Below are 15,901 nucleotides of genomic sequence, written 5' to 3' on the forward strand. Positions count from 1 at the left end.
GTCATTGCCACCGTAACAATGTTCTTTACAAATCACTGCATAAACTGACCTTACGCTGGAATATGACCTGCTGAATGATTTAAACCACCAACCCCCAGTGATCTGGAACATCATCACCAATCTGTCCCACTACCTCTTCACTGTTTAGCTTGATTATCTTTTTTTTAATTTGTGGAGGAGTAAATGAGCACCTACTCTCCGAGATTAAACATCTGCACCCGACAGTAGCTCCTGTTAACAATAGTCTGAATAATGGAGTAGAATGGAATAGAATTGAATAATAGAACTGAATGTTCAGACACACACCAGCTTTTGTGAGGTTCTGATGGAATATGTTTCATCTATTCCGTCTCTGCAGTTCCTGAATCCTCTGTGAATCTATCACTGTCTCTCTTCTCTCGCTCTCTCTCTCTCTCAGATTTTGCTTCTCTCTCCCCCTCTGCTCCCATGCTCTCACTGTGGGTCTTTCCCTCTCTGATTATATTTCTTTCATTCGCTCTCTCTCTCTCTCTCTCTTACCCCCCCACCCCACTTCTATCTCTGTCTCTCTGTCTCTCTGTCTCTCTCTCTCTTCGTGTTATTTTCATTCCCCCATCTCACTTTGTTCCTTTTTCTCCCTCTCTATGTCTATTTTGCCAACTGTCTTACTTCCTACCTCACCATCTCCCACTCTGTCTCCATTGTTGTAGTTCCCTCGTTTTGTCCCAAGCTCTCTGACTCTCTGTCATTTTTTTTCTATCTATCTTTCTCTTTTTCGTTTTTTTTTGTCCTCCTTTCTCCCCTTATTTCTGTCTTTCTTTTTTTCTGTCTTTCTTTTGTCTATCATTTTCTTTCTCCCTGTCACTCTTTGTTTATCTCTCTTTCCATCTTCCTGTCTTACTTCCCCTGTGTGGCAAATGGGAGGCAGGTGATGACAAAGGGTTGATTTCCTGTCCAATTGGTGTGATAGATTATAAGTTTTTAAATAAGATTTGGACATTCCCATCATTGAATAATTTGCAGAATTGAATGATTGGGTATTTGATCACATTCTTCAACTGCTCTCTGAATGTGGTCTGGGTCACGGCGTAAATAGCAGTGTTTGTGCAACAACTCAGGAGCTGGAGCACAAAGCCCAATTCTTGAACATAAGAATCTAACCAAACTGACTGAAACCCCATATCATACATCCGCCTCCAAATAGAATAAACCATAAATGTTGACCATAACAGAATGAAATTGGCTGAGATAACAAATAGTAAAATGATGGATTTCCTTCGACTCTCCATTTCTGGGTCTCTGTGATTCTCTGCACTGCTGTGAGCCCGGAGTCTCCTGCGGGCTCTGCTGCTCATTAAAATGTGTCTGATGGTGAATGCATTGAGTAGCAGAATCAGGATGAATGGGACACCCGGGTTTAGGATGTGGTGGATGAACTCGATTGTTCCCCAGACAGGAGATCCCATAACTTCCCATGTGGAATAACAAAACCAGGGAAAGTTCATGACATAATACTTTCCAGTCAACATAAAATACCAGAAAATGTTCTTTAAACAGCTCAGCGCCGTCACTGTCCCCAGAACCACAGCTGCCGATTTCTCACTGCAATATTTACTTTTCAGCTTGGGGCAGCAAATGGCCACAAATCGATCAAAGGTGAAAGTGACGGTGAACCAGACAGAACAGTCAGTGGCTGCATAAAGCAGGACGGCGTGGATGTTACACACGGGGAGGAATAGCAGAAAGGAAAAATATTGCCAATAAACAATGGGAATCTGTCTCAATATCAGGTCGAGGATAATGACCAGCAGATCCCCCACTGACATGGCCACCAGGTAACGAGTGACAGATTTAGAGAGACCACATTTTCCACGGGAAAGGATCACAATCGTTACAATGTTCACTGCAAAGAAGATGAAGAAATAGTGCAATTATTTTTCAGACTGTCATCAAAGTTGCTCGTTCAAATGCAGAATGCATAGACGAAGGTTTTTTTGAGTCCGTTGGTACACGATCTCAGAATTTTATATCTTTCTCCCAATGGAAGAACAAAGAACAATGAGCAGTAGAACCTAGGAAAGGCCCTCAAAGTCTGCGCTGATCAGGATATCAGCCTAAACCCTATGCGATTACAGAGTCTGTATCCTTCCATTCCCATCCGATTCATGTATTTGTCTAGTTGCCCCTAAGATGTCTGTATTGTGCCTGCTCACACCACCTCCCTGGGCAGCGCATTCCAGACCTTCACCAGCATCTGTTTTAATAAACCTGCCTCACACATCTCCTCGAAACATTTCCCCATGAACCTTAAAACTACATTTCCTGGTACTTGAATTTTGAACCTTCCAAAAAAGCATCTGACTCACCAGTCTGTTCACACCATTCCTAATCTTATAGAATCATAGAACCCTACAGTGCAGAAAGAGACCCTCCGAGTCTGCACCGAACATAATCCTACCCAGGCCCTACCCCCATATCCCTACATATCATAACCATTCATCCCACCTACACATCCCTGGACACTAAGGGGCAATTTCTCAGCACGGCCAATCAGCCTAACCCACACATCTTTGAACTGTGGGAGGAAACTGGAGTACTCGGAGGAAACCCACGCAGACACGAGGAGAATGTGCAAACTCCACACAGACAGTGACCTGAGCCAGGAACCAAACCCTGGAGCTGTGAAGCAGCAGTGCTAACCACTGTGCCGCCGGGCCACCCCTAATATAACAGCTCAGCCCTCAAACTCCTTCATTCCCGTGAGAATGAACTGAGCCTGTTGAAACTCTGCTCATAGCTAACACCCTCCAGACCAGGCAACATCCAGGCAAAGATTTCCTGTACCCTCTCCGAATGCATCCACATCCTTCTAGTATTGTGGTGACCAGAATTGTGCACAATATTCCAAATGAGGCCGAACTAAGTTTCTGTGCAGTTGCAGCGTAACCTGAATGAAATTTCATTTCACGAGAGGCATTGAATAGAAGGAATTCGAGGTTAATGTGTGAAATCAAGGGCTATTTTACAAGAATAATTTGACAAATGTGAATTTATCCACTTTGGTAGCAAAAATGGGAAGGCAGATTATTAAGTGACTGGCTGTGAATTAGAAGAGGGAAATGTCTAACCAGACCCAGGGGTCCCCATGCTCCAGCTGGTGAAAACAAGCGTTGCAGTTCCAGCAGGCAGGAGAGAAGGCAAATGATAAATTGGCCTCTATATTGAGAAGATTTGAGAATTGGAAGAGCGATAGAATCATAGAACCCTACAGTGCAGAAAGAGGCCCTTTGGCCCATCGAGTCTGCACCGAACACAATCCCAGCCAGGCCCTGCCCCCATATCCCTACATATTAAACCCTCTTAACATATTCCTCTAACCTAAGCATCCCTGGACACTAAGGGGTAATTTCTCAGCATGGCCAATCAGCCTAACCCACACATCTTTGAACTGTGGGAGGAAACCGGAGCACCCGGAGGAAACCCATGCAGACACGAGGAGAACGTGCAAACTCCACACAGACAGTGACCCGAGCCGGGAATCAAACCCAGGACCCTGGAGCTGTGAAGCAGCAGTGCTAACCCACTGTCCTACTGCGCCTCCACCACTGTGCTCCCATGCAGTGTTTGAGTGCAATTGGACAGGGCCTGGGTGAGGCCACATCTGGAATATTGTATACAATTTAGATGTCCTTATCTGAGGAAGGCTATAGAGGGAGTACAACAAAGATTTACCTGGCTGATTCCTGGGATGGAAGAACTGTCATACAAGGAGACATTAAGTGGGATAGGGTTATATTCATTGGAGGTTAAACGAGGGAGAAGGGGATCTCATAGACACTTATAAAATTCAACAGAATTAGGATCCCCCTGCAACTGGATTCTGAACTCCTTAACAGACTGCAATCAGTAAGGATAGACAACAACACTTCCTTTACCATCATCCTCAACACTGGTGCCCTACAAGGCTGTGTTTTCAATCTCCAATGTACTCCTTCTTTCTGACTGTGTGCCCAAACTCTCCTCCAACCCGATTTCCTGGTTTGCTGAAGAAACCATCACAGTGATTCGGATCTCAAACAATGATGAGAAGGAGCACAGGAATGAGATCGAGAATCGAGTGAACTGGTGTGACAACAATAATCTCTTCCACAATTCCTCTGTCTATATCGATGGGGATGAAGTGGAAATGGTTGAGAGCTTTAAGATTTAGCTGTAAAGGACACAAACAACCTTTACCCCCATGGTGATGCTATAGATAAGAAAGCCCCACCAACGCCTCTACTTTCTCAGAAGACTAAGGAAATTTGGCAAGCCCACCATAACTCTCACCAACTTTTACCGATGCGCCATGGAAAGCATTCTTTCTGGATGTATCACAGCTCGGTCTGGGCTCCTAGTCTTCCCAACACTGCAGGAAAATACCAATGGTGGTGAATGAAACCCAGTCCATGGTGGGAGCCAGCCTCCCATCCATTCACTCTGTCTACACTTCCCACTGCAGTGGAGAAACAGCCCAGCAGAATGAAGGACCCCAGGCACCCCGGACATACCCACCTCCTTCTGTCGGGAGAAAGAAACAAGGTTCTGAAGACACGTACAAATCGACTCAAAAACAGCTTCTTCCCTGCTGCCATCAAACTATTGAAAAGACGGACCTCACACGGAGTTGATCTTTCTCGGCACCCGATCTATGACTGGAATATTACATTCTGCACTCTCTCCTTTCCTTCTCTAAGAACAGTATGACTTGTCGATATACTTTTCACTGCATACTAATACATGAGACAATAATAAATCCAATTATTTTCAAATCAGAGGCAGGGTAGATTCAGAAAGAATGTTCCTGATGGTGAAGAACCCAAAATTAGGGGTCAGAGTTTGAGGATAAGGGGTAAAAATTTTCAAATTGATGTGAAATTCCCGGCTCGGGTCACTGTCTGTGTGGAACATAGAACATAGAACATTACAGCGCGGAACAGGCCCTTCGGCCCACAATGTTGCGCCGACCAGTCTTATTTTTAAAAAAAAACATTGACCCACTAATCTAAACCAATCCCTTTTCGTCCATAAACCTATCCACCAATCCCTTAAACGCCCCCAAACTAGGCGCATTTACAACTGCAGCAGGCAGGGCATTCCAGTCCCTCACCACCCTCTGGGTAAAGAACCTACCCCTGACATCCGTCCTATAACTATCCCCCCTTAATTTAAAGCCATGCCCCCTCGTGCTAGACTTCTCCATCCGAGGAAACAGGCTATCACCATCCACCCTATCTAAACCTCTAATCATCTTATATGTTTCTATAAGATCCCCTCTTAGCCGCCTTCTTTCCAGTGAAAACAACCCCAAATCCCTCAGTCTCTCCTCATAGGACCTCCCCTGCATACCAGGCAACATCCTGGTAAACCTCCTCTGCACCCTCTCCAAAGCCTCCACGTCCTTCCTGTAATGTGGGGACCAGAACTGCACACAGTACTCCAAGTGCGGCCGCACCAGAGTTGTGTACAGTTGCAACATGACGCTGCGACTCCTAAATTCAATCCCCCTACCAATAAACGCCAAGACACCGTATGCCTTCTTAACAACCTTATCTACTTGATTCCCAACTTTCAGGGATCTATGTACACATACACCTAGATCCCTCTGCTCCTCCACTCTATTCAAAGTCCTCCCGTTAGCCCTATACTCAACACATCTGTTATTCCTACCGAAATGGATTACCTCACACTTCTCCGCATTAAACTCCATCCGCCACCTCGCGGCCCAGCTCTGCAACCTGTCCAAGTCACCCTGCAAACTTCGACACCCTTCCTCACAACCTACCACACCTCCGACTTTGGTGTCATCAGCAAATTTACTAATCCACCCAACTATACCCTCATCCAGATCATTAATAAAGATTACAAACAGCAGTGGCCCCAAAACAGATCCCTGAGGCACACCACTCGTAACCGAACTCCATGATGAATAATTACCATCATCCACCACCCTCTGTCTCCTATCTGATAGCCAATTCCTGATCCAATTCCCTAGATCACCCCCAATCCCATACATCTGCATTTTCTGCAGAAGCATACCATGGTGAACCTTATCAAACGCCTTACTAAAATCCATATATACCACGTCTACTGCCTTACCCCTATCAACCTCTTTGGTCATCTTCTCAAAGAACTCAATAAGGTTAGTAAGGCACGACCTTCCCGCTACAAAACCATGCTGACTATCTCTAATCAATTCATTACTCTCCAAATAACTATAAATCCTATCCCTAATAATTCTTTCTAAAACCTTGCCCACTACAGAAGTAAGACTCACTGGTCTGTAATTCCCAGGGAAGTCTCTGCTCCCCTTCTTAAACAATGGGACAACATTCGCTGTCCTCCAATCTTCCGGTACTATACCAGAGACCAACGACGACCTGAAGATCAGAGCCAGTGGCTCTGCAATCACCTCTCTTGCCTCCCATAGAATCCTAGGGTAAATCCCGTCTGGACCAGGGGACTTATCTATTTTCAACCCATCTAGAATATCCAACACATCCTCTGTATCAACTACAATACTTTCTATTTTACACCCCATCACCCCAGTGACCTCCTCAGCTACATTCATATCGTCCTGCATGAACACCGAAGAGAAATAATGGTTCAATGCCTCTCCAATCTCTTCCGGTTCCACACACAACTTCCCCCTACTGTCTGTAACTGGCCCTAATCTTGCCCTGACCAACCTTCTGTTCTTGACATACCTATAGAACGCCTTAGGATTCTCCTTAATCCTATCAGCCAAAGTCATCTCATGCCCTCTTCTAGCCCTTCTTAACTCCCTCTTCAACTCCCTCCTAGCCAATCTAAAGCTTTCTACTGCACTACCCGAGCCCTCAAGCCTCATCCGAACATAAGCCTCCTTCTTCTTCCTAACCAACAAATCAACTTTTTTGGTGCACCACGGTTCCCTAGCCCTACCAATTCCTCCTTGCCTGACAGGGACATACCTATCACAGACCCACAGTAGCTGCTCCTTGAAAAAACTCCACATTTCAGACGTTCCTAGTCCCTGTAATCTCCTAGTCCAACCAATGCTTCCTAATTCTCTCCTAATGGCCTCATAATTACCCTTCCCCCAGCTAAAACTACTGACCCGAGGTTCATGCCTATACCTTTCCATCACTAAGGTGAACGTAACCGAATTGTGGTCACTATCACCAAAAAGCACACCAACTTCCAAGTCTAGCACCTGGTCTGGCTCATTTCCCAGCACCAAATCCAATATAGCCTCATAGTTGGCCTATCTACATATTGAGTCAAAAAACCTTCCTGCACACTTTGAACAAAAACTGACCCCTCTAACGAGCTAGAGCTATAGCAATTCCAATCAATGTTAGTAAAGTTAAAATCCCCCATAACAATTACCCTATTACTTTCACTCCTAACCAGGATCGTCTCTGCAATCCTTTCCTCAACCTCTCTAGAACTTTTTGGAGGTCTATAAAAGACTCCCAACAGGGTGACCTCTCCTCTCCTATTTCTAATTTCTGCCCATACTACCTCAACAGAGTGGAGTTTGCACATTCTCCTCGTGTCTGCATGGGTTTCCTCTGGGTGCTCCGGTTTCTTCCCACAGTCCAGAGATGTGCGGGGTAGGTTGATTGGCCAGGCTAAAATTGCCCCTTAGTGTCCAGGGATGTGTAGGTTAGAGGGATTAGTGGGTAAATGTGTCGGGATATGGGGATAGGGCCTGGGTGGGATTGTGGTTAGTGCAGACTCGATGGGCCGAAGGGCCTGTTTCTGCTCTGTAGCGTTCTGTGAACAGAAATCCCTTCACCCAGAGGGGGTGAGTGTCTGGGATTCACTACCACGGAAAGTAGTTGAGACTTTTTTTTCAAGAAGAAATTTGATACAGCAATTGGGGCGAAAGGGGTGAAGGGTTATGAGGTGGGGGGTGGGGGGGAAAGGATATTGAGTTTGATGATCAGTCATGATCAAAATGAACGGACGAGCAGGCCTGAAGTGTCACGTGGCTCATTCCCACTTCCTTTTCTTATGGTGTTAAGAATAGCGTTCAGGGGATGGGAACCAGGGTGTGAAGTGGAGGGGATATAGGTTCAGAAATCAGCAATCATTCCCAAAGGCAGTGAGGATATTAAAGAACAAAAAAACAAAGAAGAGGCTTCTCAGCCCTCCAAGCCTGTACCACCACACTGCCCGACTGATCTAAAACCCCCTACTCTTCTGGAGATCATGTCCTTCTGTTCCCACCCTATCTATGTATTTGTCCAGACGAACCTTATAATTCACTGTCTGTTTCCACTGCCTCCCCCTGGTGAGTCTCAGGCACAGTAAAAAGTCTGACAACACCAGGTTTTAGTCCAACCGATTTATTTGATAGTAAACTCACTAGCTTTCGAGGGGACTCCCTCTTCTTCAAGTGGTCTCAGGCAACCAGCACCCTCTCTGTAAAAGAATTGACTCGTACATTTCCTTTTAGCCTTGCCCCTCGCAGCTTGCCCCCCTGAGCAAGTGACCCTTCTCACCGTGGAAATAGCTCCTGATTAGCCACTCTGTCCATGTCCCTCAAAACCTTGTGAGCTTCAATCAGTTTGGCCCTTAGCTGCTGTCAATCCTTTGAGATCAAACCAAGTTTCTCCAACCTCTCCTCATAGCTAATGCCCTCCATACCAGGTAACATCCTGGTAAATCTTTTCTGTGCCCTCTCCAAAGCCTCGATATCCTTCTGGTAGTGTGGGAGACCAGAATTGAACACTATATTCCACGTGCAGCCTAACTAATGTTCTATAAAGCTACAACACGACTTGCCAATTTTCGAACCAAATGCCCTGGCTGATGCCTTTGTGATTATCTTTTCCATCTGCGTTGCCGCTTGCAGTGACCTGTGTACCCAGATCTCTTTGTCTATCAATACTCCAAAGGGTTCTGCAACTTACTACATGAGACATTCCAAAATGTATTGTCTCACATTTCTCCGGATTAAACTCCATCTGCCATTCCTCCGCCCACATCTCCAACTAAGCAATATCCTCCTGTATTCTCTGATGTTCCTCATCGCTATCCGTGAATCCATCAAACATTGTGTGGTCTGCAAACTTGCTGGTCAAACCAGTCATATTTTCCTCCAATCTTTTATACATATTCCAAACAGCAATGGTCCCAGCAGTGATCCCTGAGGAATGTCGATGGTTACAGTCTTCCATTCACAATCATACCCTTCCCCTGCTACCTCTGTCTTCTATGGCAGAGCCATTTCTGTATCCACTTTGCCAGCTCCCATGTGACTTCACCTTCTACACCAGTCTGCCATGAGGGACCTTGTCAAAGGCCTTACTGAAATCCATGTAGGCAACATCCACTACCCTACCCTCATCAATTCTATTTGTCACTTCCTCAAAAATCTTGTTCAAGTTACTGAGACATGACCTCCTTCCCATTCACAAAACCATGTTGTCTCTCGTTAATATGGCCACGTGTTTCCAACTGGGAAGAAATCATGTCTCGAAGAATTCTGGCCAATAATTTCCCAACCACTGACGTCAGTCTCACTGGCCTGTAATTGCCTGGATTATTCTTGCTACCCTTCTTAAACAAAGGAACAGCATTGGATATTCTCCATTCCTCTGGGACCTCTCCTGTAGCCAGTGAAGATATAAAGATTTCTAGCAAGGCCCCAGGAATTTCCTTCCTTGCCTCTCTCAGTATTCTGGGGTATATCCCATCAGTCCCTGGGATCTTGTCTACCTTAATGTTTCTCAAGAACCTCAATACCGCCTCCTTTTAGATCTGACCATGACTCAAACTACCTACACACCCTGTCCCAGACTCATCATCCACCATTTCCTACTCTTTTATGAATACTGCCGCAAAGTACTCATTTAATACCTCTCCAATTTCCTCTGGATCCACGTATAGATTCCTTCCCCTGTGCTCCCATTCCCTTCAGAATGCTTTCTGCCTGTTCAGAGTCATCCTGGACCCTGGCACCAGGGAGACAAGATACCATCATAGAGTCTCTTTCAGGTATACAGAATGTGAACCCCGATCTCTATGTGGAAGATTAAAATCCCCGACTATCACAACTCCTTGCAGTTGTCAGCTATCTCTCTGCTGATTTGCTCCTCCAATTCTCACTGACTATTGGGTGTTCTATAATACAACCCCATTAATGTGGTCAGACCCTTCCTGTTTCCCAGCTCCACCCAGAGGGCCTCTATCCTGCCTGAGTACCGCAGTAACATTTTCCCTGACCAACAATGCCACCCTCCCACCTTTTATCCCTCTGCCTCTATCACCCCTGAAACATTGGAACCCTGGAACATTGAGCTTCCAGTCCTCCCCCTCCTGTAGCCAAGTGTCTCTAATGTCTAAAATGTCATATTTCCACCTGTCAATCATTCAGCTCATGCCTTCCCCACAATACTCCTGGCATTGAAACAGACACACCTCAAAAGATTATTTCCACCACACTCAACCCTTCCATTGGTGATTCTGGTTGAATTAACCCGTTCTTTTACCCCTGTTCCACTATCTGCTCTGGCACTCCGGTTCCCATCCCCCTACAAATCTAGTGTCAACGCTCCCCAATAACACGAGCAAACCTCCCTGCGAGTATACTGGTCCCCTTGTAGTTTAGGTGTAACCCGTCTCTCTTGTACAGGTCCCACCTGCCCCAGAAGAGGTGCCAATGATCCAAGAATCGGAAACCCTGCCCCCTACACCAGTTCCTCAGCCTCGTGTTCATCCACCCAAGCATCCTCCTCTTACCCTCACTGGCAATGTGGTACAGGCAGCAATCCTGAGATTACTACCCTCGGGCTCCTGCTTTTTAACCTCCTTCCAAGCTCTCTATACTCTCTCTTTAGGACCTCCTCACTCTTCCTACCTACGTCATTGGTACCGGTGTGTACCAGACATCTGGCTGATCACCTTCCCAGTTTAGAACACTGTGCACCCGATCAGAGACATCCCTGACCCTGGCACTCGGGAGGCAACAAACCACGCGGGAGTCTCTGTCCCGACCACAGACCCACCTGTCCGTGCCTCTGACCATCGAGTCCCCTATCACTACCGCTCTCCTCTTCTCCCTCCCACCCTTTTGCGCTGCCGAACCAGACTCAGTATCTGAGATCTGGCTGTCGTAGCTTGTCCCAGGTAAATCATGCCCTGTTACAGTATCTCATTCCGTATGCCTGTTGTGGGGGGGAATGGCCACAGGGGAACCCTGCTCTGCCTGTCCTTTCACATTTCCATTCCCTCTCCTTACAGTAACCCAATTTCCTGTGCTCTGATAGGTAACTACCTCCCTCAAGCTACTGTCTATAAACTTCTCATTCTCCCGAATTAGACGGAGATCGCCAAGCTCCTTCTCCAATTCAATTATATAAGGACATTTATAAAACCCTTACCTTCAATTTACCTTCTCACAGTCACCTTTTTTTTTGGTTAGAGAAGGGAGGGAGGGTAACACTAATGTGTTGAAAGATTTACAGGTAAGATGGATTGGCCACGCTAAATTGCCCCTTAATGACCAAATATCAGTATACTTGGGGAATTATTAGGGTAAATGCATGAGGTTATGGTGATAGAGTCTGTGTAATGTGCTCTGTCGGAGAGTCACTGCAGGCTCAATTGGCCAAATGGCGTCCGTCTGCACTGTGGGAACTCTATAATTTATATCACTGATTTTGTGAATCGCACTATTTCCCAACCCAGATACAAGACACAGTGTTAGATGTTAAATATTACAAAATATTATATTTCATCGCTGCAGACCCTGGAGAGATGTCAGTTCACTGTTGAAGAGCCTCGATGTGCCGGAGCGTGTAGATAACAGAATAAATGAATGAATGAAAGACAGAAAGAGAGAGAAAGAAAGAGAGAGAGAGAAAGAGAAAGAGTAAGTGTGAGGGAGAGAGTGAAAGACGGAAAGGGACTGTGAAAAGAAGAGAAAATAAAGAAGAAAGAGAGGAATAAAGAAAGAGAGGGAGAAAGGAAAGGAAAAGAGAGAAAGAAAGAGAAAGTGAGAAAAAGAGAAAATGTGAGGGTGAGATAGAGTGAAAGAGAGAAAGAACAAGAGAAAGAGACAAGGAAAGAAAGAAAGAAAGAAAGAAAGAAGAAAAGAAAGAAAGAAAGAGAGGAAGGAATAGATAAAGGAAAAAAGATAAAACGAAAGGAAGAAAGAAAGAACGAAAGAGAGATATAAACTGAAAAAGAGAGAAAACAAAGTGGGAAATGGAGAAAGAGAGAAAGAAAGAAAGAGAGAGAGAGGCAGAAAGACAGGAAGAAAGAAAGATAAAAGAAAGAAAGACAGAGAGAATGAGAAAAAAAGAAAGGCAGAGAGGAAGAAAGAGCGTAAGCAAGGTCAAAAGAGAGGCAGGGAGAAAGAAAGAGGGAAATGGAGAAAGAGAGAATGAGAGAAAGGGGAATTAGGAAAAAGAGAGAGAAAAAAATGAAAGACAGACATGTAGAAAAAAGATAGAAAGGAAGATAGGAAGAAAGAGAGATGGAAAGAAAGAGAGAGAGACATAAAGAAAAAAAACATTGACAGAAAGAGAAAGAACAAGAAAAAAAGAAAGAGAGAGAGAAAGAAAGAACGTGAGAAAGAAAGTAAGAGAGACAGGAAGAAAGAGAGAGAGAAAATGAAAGAAAGAAAGAAGGACAGGGAGGAAAAAGAGAGAAAGAGAGAAAAAGAGACTAAGAAAGAGAGAACAGGAAAAAAAGGGAGAGGAATTCAGAAAAAAGATAAACAGAAAGGGAGATAGGAAGAAAGAAAAAAAAGAAAGAAGGAAACAGAAAGGGAGAGAAAGAAGCAGAGATAGAGAGAGAGAGAGAGAGAAAGAGCGACAGATAAAGAAGCAAAGAAGAAAGGAAGAAAAGGAGTGAAAGAAAGAGAGAGAGAAAGAAAGAGAGAGAGAGAGCGAGAACAAAAGAAAGGAGAGAGAAAAAGATAAGAAGACAGAAAGAATGTAAGTTCAGTTCACATTGGTCAATGCTCACAACGCTATCCAATCATTCCAGGATACTAGATTGTCCTGGAGATAGGCAGTGACTTACCCGGGACCCCAATCGCAGCCAGGATGGGGAAGTAAATCTTTTTGACCTTGTTAAGTGCCGAAAGGATGTTGAGCCTCATCAGAAAACTTGGAGATATTTTCTCCTCTGTTCAATCCAGCCGGTTTGGTGTGTGTTGGAAAAAATTCTGCCTTGTACGTTTTAGGAGGAACCCCTAATTTATGGGAAGGGGAAACAGGGTCCCTTGGTGCCTGGACTTATTTCCAATCGGTGAACAAACAAAGTCAGAAGCTAACGCTCCAAATCTCTTAACAATCACAGCGGAGTTTCTAATTCGAAAATTCCCTGAAGACAAGGGAAGGGATTCTGTCATTTTGAGACATATTTTCACTGATGTTTTTCTTAATATAAAGACATAGAAACTGGGAGCAGGAGGAGCCCATTCGGATATTTGAGCTGCTCCATCATTCATTATCATCATGTCAGATTCTAAGTTCAATTTCCTGATCCCCACTTTCCCCCCATATCCCTTGATCCATTTAACCCCAAGAGCTATATCCAATTTCTTCTTGAAATCACACAAAGTTTTGACTTTGACTGACTTTCTGTGGTAGTGAATTCCACACATTCACCACTTTCAGGGGGAAGAAATGGCTTTTCACCTCAGTCCCAAAAGGCTTTTGATTCTCAGATTATCACCCCTAGTTCTGGACTTCCCCACCATTCAAAAAACTCTTTCTGAATCTACACAATAGGTAAAATACACCTCTGGGACTAGTAGTGAGTCAAATACAGTGGTTTAATTTTTCACAAGCTTGTGGGTGAAGTCACGATCCTAACAGCTGTTCTCTGGACTTCTCCCTGAATACAGGTTACAAACAGATATTTATGTACATACTCCTGCCCCTGGTCACGTCCACAGTGCAGTTTCTCACAAATGTTGCTGCCTTGGTGATCTTGTCATTTGTGTTGTCCGTGTCATTGTATCTCAAGGCCTCGACTGTCTCTGTTCTATCCTTCTATGTGACGCACATCTGCAATTTGTTTAGCCGCCGTACAGCATACAAGATTACAGGTTTTGCACGAACTGACGTACAAGGGTACAGGGGCCTGAATCACAATTTTACGTTTCGAAGGTACCTGTACAGCAATTTATATTGATAAGGATTTATATCGATAATAGATATGTATGAATTTATTGTTATCCGATCACAAAAAAAATGTGTAGAACACACTATTAAAAGACACAGAATGGATCCTGGCTGAATTAGAACACAATTAGCTGGGAAAATCATAAACTTATGTACGGCAAAAAGGACAGCTGCTTTTCTTATTGTCTGGGATACACAAAAACAAGTCATTCAATGCTCCGTACAAATCTCTTCATGTTACAAAGTTCATTACAGAGTTCATTAACCCTTTCCTTCTTCAGCATCATGACATTGCTGTTTTAACAGGTGAATTTGGCCTAAATATCTCTTATTTATAGCATCGTGTGGAACAAAGAAAAAGGCATTCTTTCTCATTTTAAACATTGCCAATCTGTGAAGTATGGGAGCTAAAACTAAAAAAGCACCGGAGTTATTCACAATGAAGCTTTGTCCATAAGGCTGCCTTCAGCTTGGATTGAAAGCTCCAGTAATTCCCGACGGTGACACGATGGTCTTGCTTTTTTAAGTGTTGCATTATTTTGGGTTGAATGGAATCCAATGGGTCAGTTTTGTTTCTGCATTGGTTCAAGTGGTTTGGGTTTATCCAGCTTGACATGGCGTGACTCGAGCTGAGCTCAAAGCAGATTGGACGGTTGAGTTTAGTTGAACGCTGAGATATCACTATGAGATAGTTTATGTTGACCTTCAATGTGTTACTATTTCAATGGTGGGCAAAGTAGCTGCACTTTGTTTGCCGAATAAATAACTATTTCATCGCAAGAGAAAAGTGACTGTGTTTGTTTTTCAAATCTCTTTCACATCTACCAGCCACAGACGTTTGTGTTCATAAACTTGTTTTAATAATTTTACTGTTGTAAACAAAGAAATAATGTAAAATTCTATATATAATCACTGACTTAGTGAATTAAGAACTTTCTTTCACACTTAACACAATTAAGCACAAATTCGTAAAGCCATCAGAATTTATTTACACCCAGACTCGGGTAAGAATTGCTCAGCTCACAGGATCATAGAATCCCGACAGTACAGAAAGAGGCCATTCAGCCCATCGAGTCTGCACTGACAACAATCACACCAGGGCCCTACGGGGCCTAACCATCGTTCTATATAACTACAACATCATATGCCAACTTTTACACTCTATGCCCCGTCCAATAAAGGCAAGCCTGGCATATGTCTTCTTCAGCACCTTGCCCACCTGGGGTGCCACCTTTAAGGATCTGTGGACTTGTACACCCAGATCCCTCTGTGTGTCTATACTCCTGATGGTTCAGCCATTAATTGTATAGCTTCCCCCCTACATTAGATCAACCAAAATGCATCACTTCACATTTATCTGGATTAAATTCTATCTGCCATTTGTCTGCCCGATTTCCCAGCCTATCTGTATCTATATCTCTGTCTATACAGATTGCTACCCTAGAGGTCCTGCTTTCTACTCTTCTTCCTAACTCCCTAAATTGTTCTTGCATGACCTCCCTGCCCTTTCTGCCGATGTCATTTGAACAGATGTGGACAATGATGCCTGTCTAATTTCCCCCTCTTTTTAGGATGCTTTCTCTCCGCTCAGAGACATCAGGACCCTGGCACCAGGGAGGAAGACTACCATCCCGGAGACTCATTCACACCCACAGAACCAAGAGTCTGTCCTCTAACTATTAGGTCCCCCATTACCATTACTCCCCTACTCTTCATGGTTTTGTGAAGGGTAGGTCATGCCTCACAAACCT

The 15,901-nt window shown here is 44.3% G+C and overlaps 1 protein-coding gene across 1 annotated transcript; it reads right to left on the reverse strand.

Moving 5' to 3' along the window:
- Positions 1-950: 950 nt before the first annotated feature.
- LOC145338790 (putative G-protein coupled receptor 139) lies at positions 951-13,120 on the reverse strand. The gene is made up of 2 exons (XM_080183184.1): positions 13,042-13,120; positions 951-1,882 (listed from the first exon to the last, which is right to left on the reverse strand). The coding sequence occupies exons 1-2, from the start codon at positions 13,118-13,120 to the stop codon at positions 951-953; spliced, it is 1,011 nt and encodes a 336-aa protein (XP_080039310.1).
- Between the last annotated feature and the right edge of the window lie 2,781 nt (positions 13,121-15,901).

This window comes from Carcharhinus amblyrhynchos, unplaced genomic scaffold, assembly GCF_965287045.1.
Source record: "Carcharhinus amblyrhynchos unplaced genomic scaffold, sCarAmb.v2.hapA chromosome_173, whole genome shotgun sequence".
In the NCBI taxonomy this organism is placed as follows: domain Eukaryota; kingdom Metazoa; phylum Chordata; class Chondrichthyes; order Carcharhiniformes; family Carcharhinidae; genus Carcharhinus; species Carcharhinus amblyrhynchos.

Bases quoted from the DNA above. Each gene is read 5' to 3' on its own strand.
- LOC145338790 (XM_080183184.1), bottom strand. From the start codon at position 13,120: ATGAGGCTCAACATCCTTTCGGCACTTAACAAGGTCAAAAAGATTTAC. The intron at 1,883-13,041 runs GTAAGTCACTGC...TCTTCTTTGCAG, and splicing joins GGCTGCGATTGGGGTCCCGG to TGAACATTGTAACGATTGTG.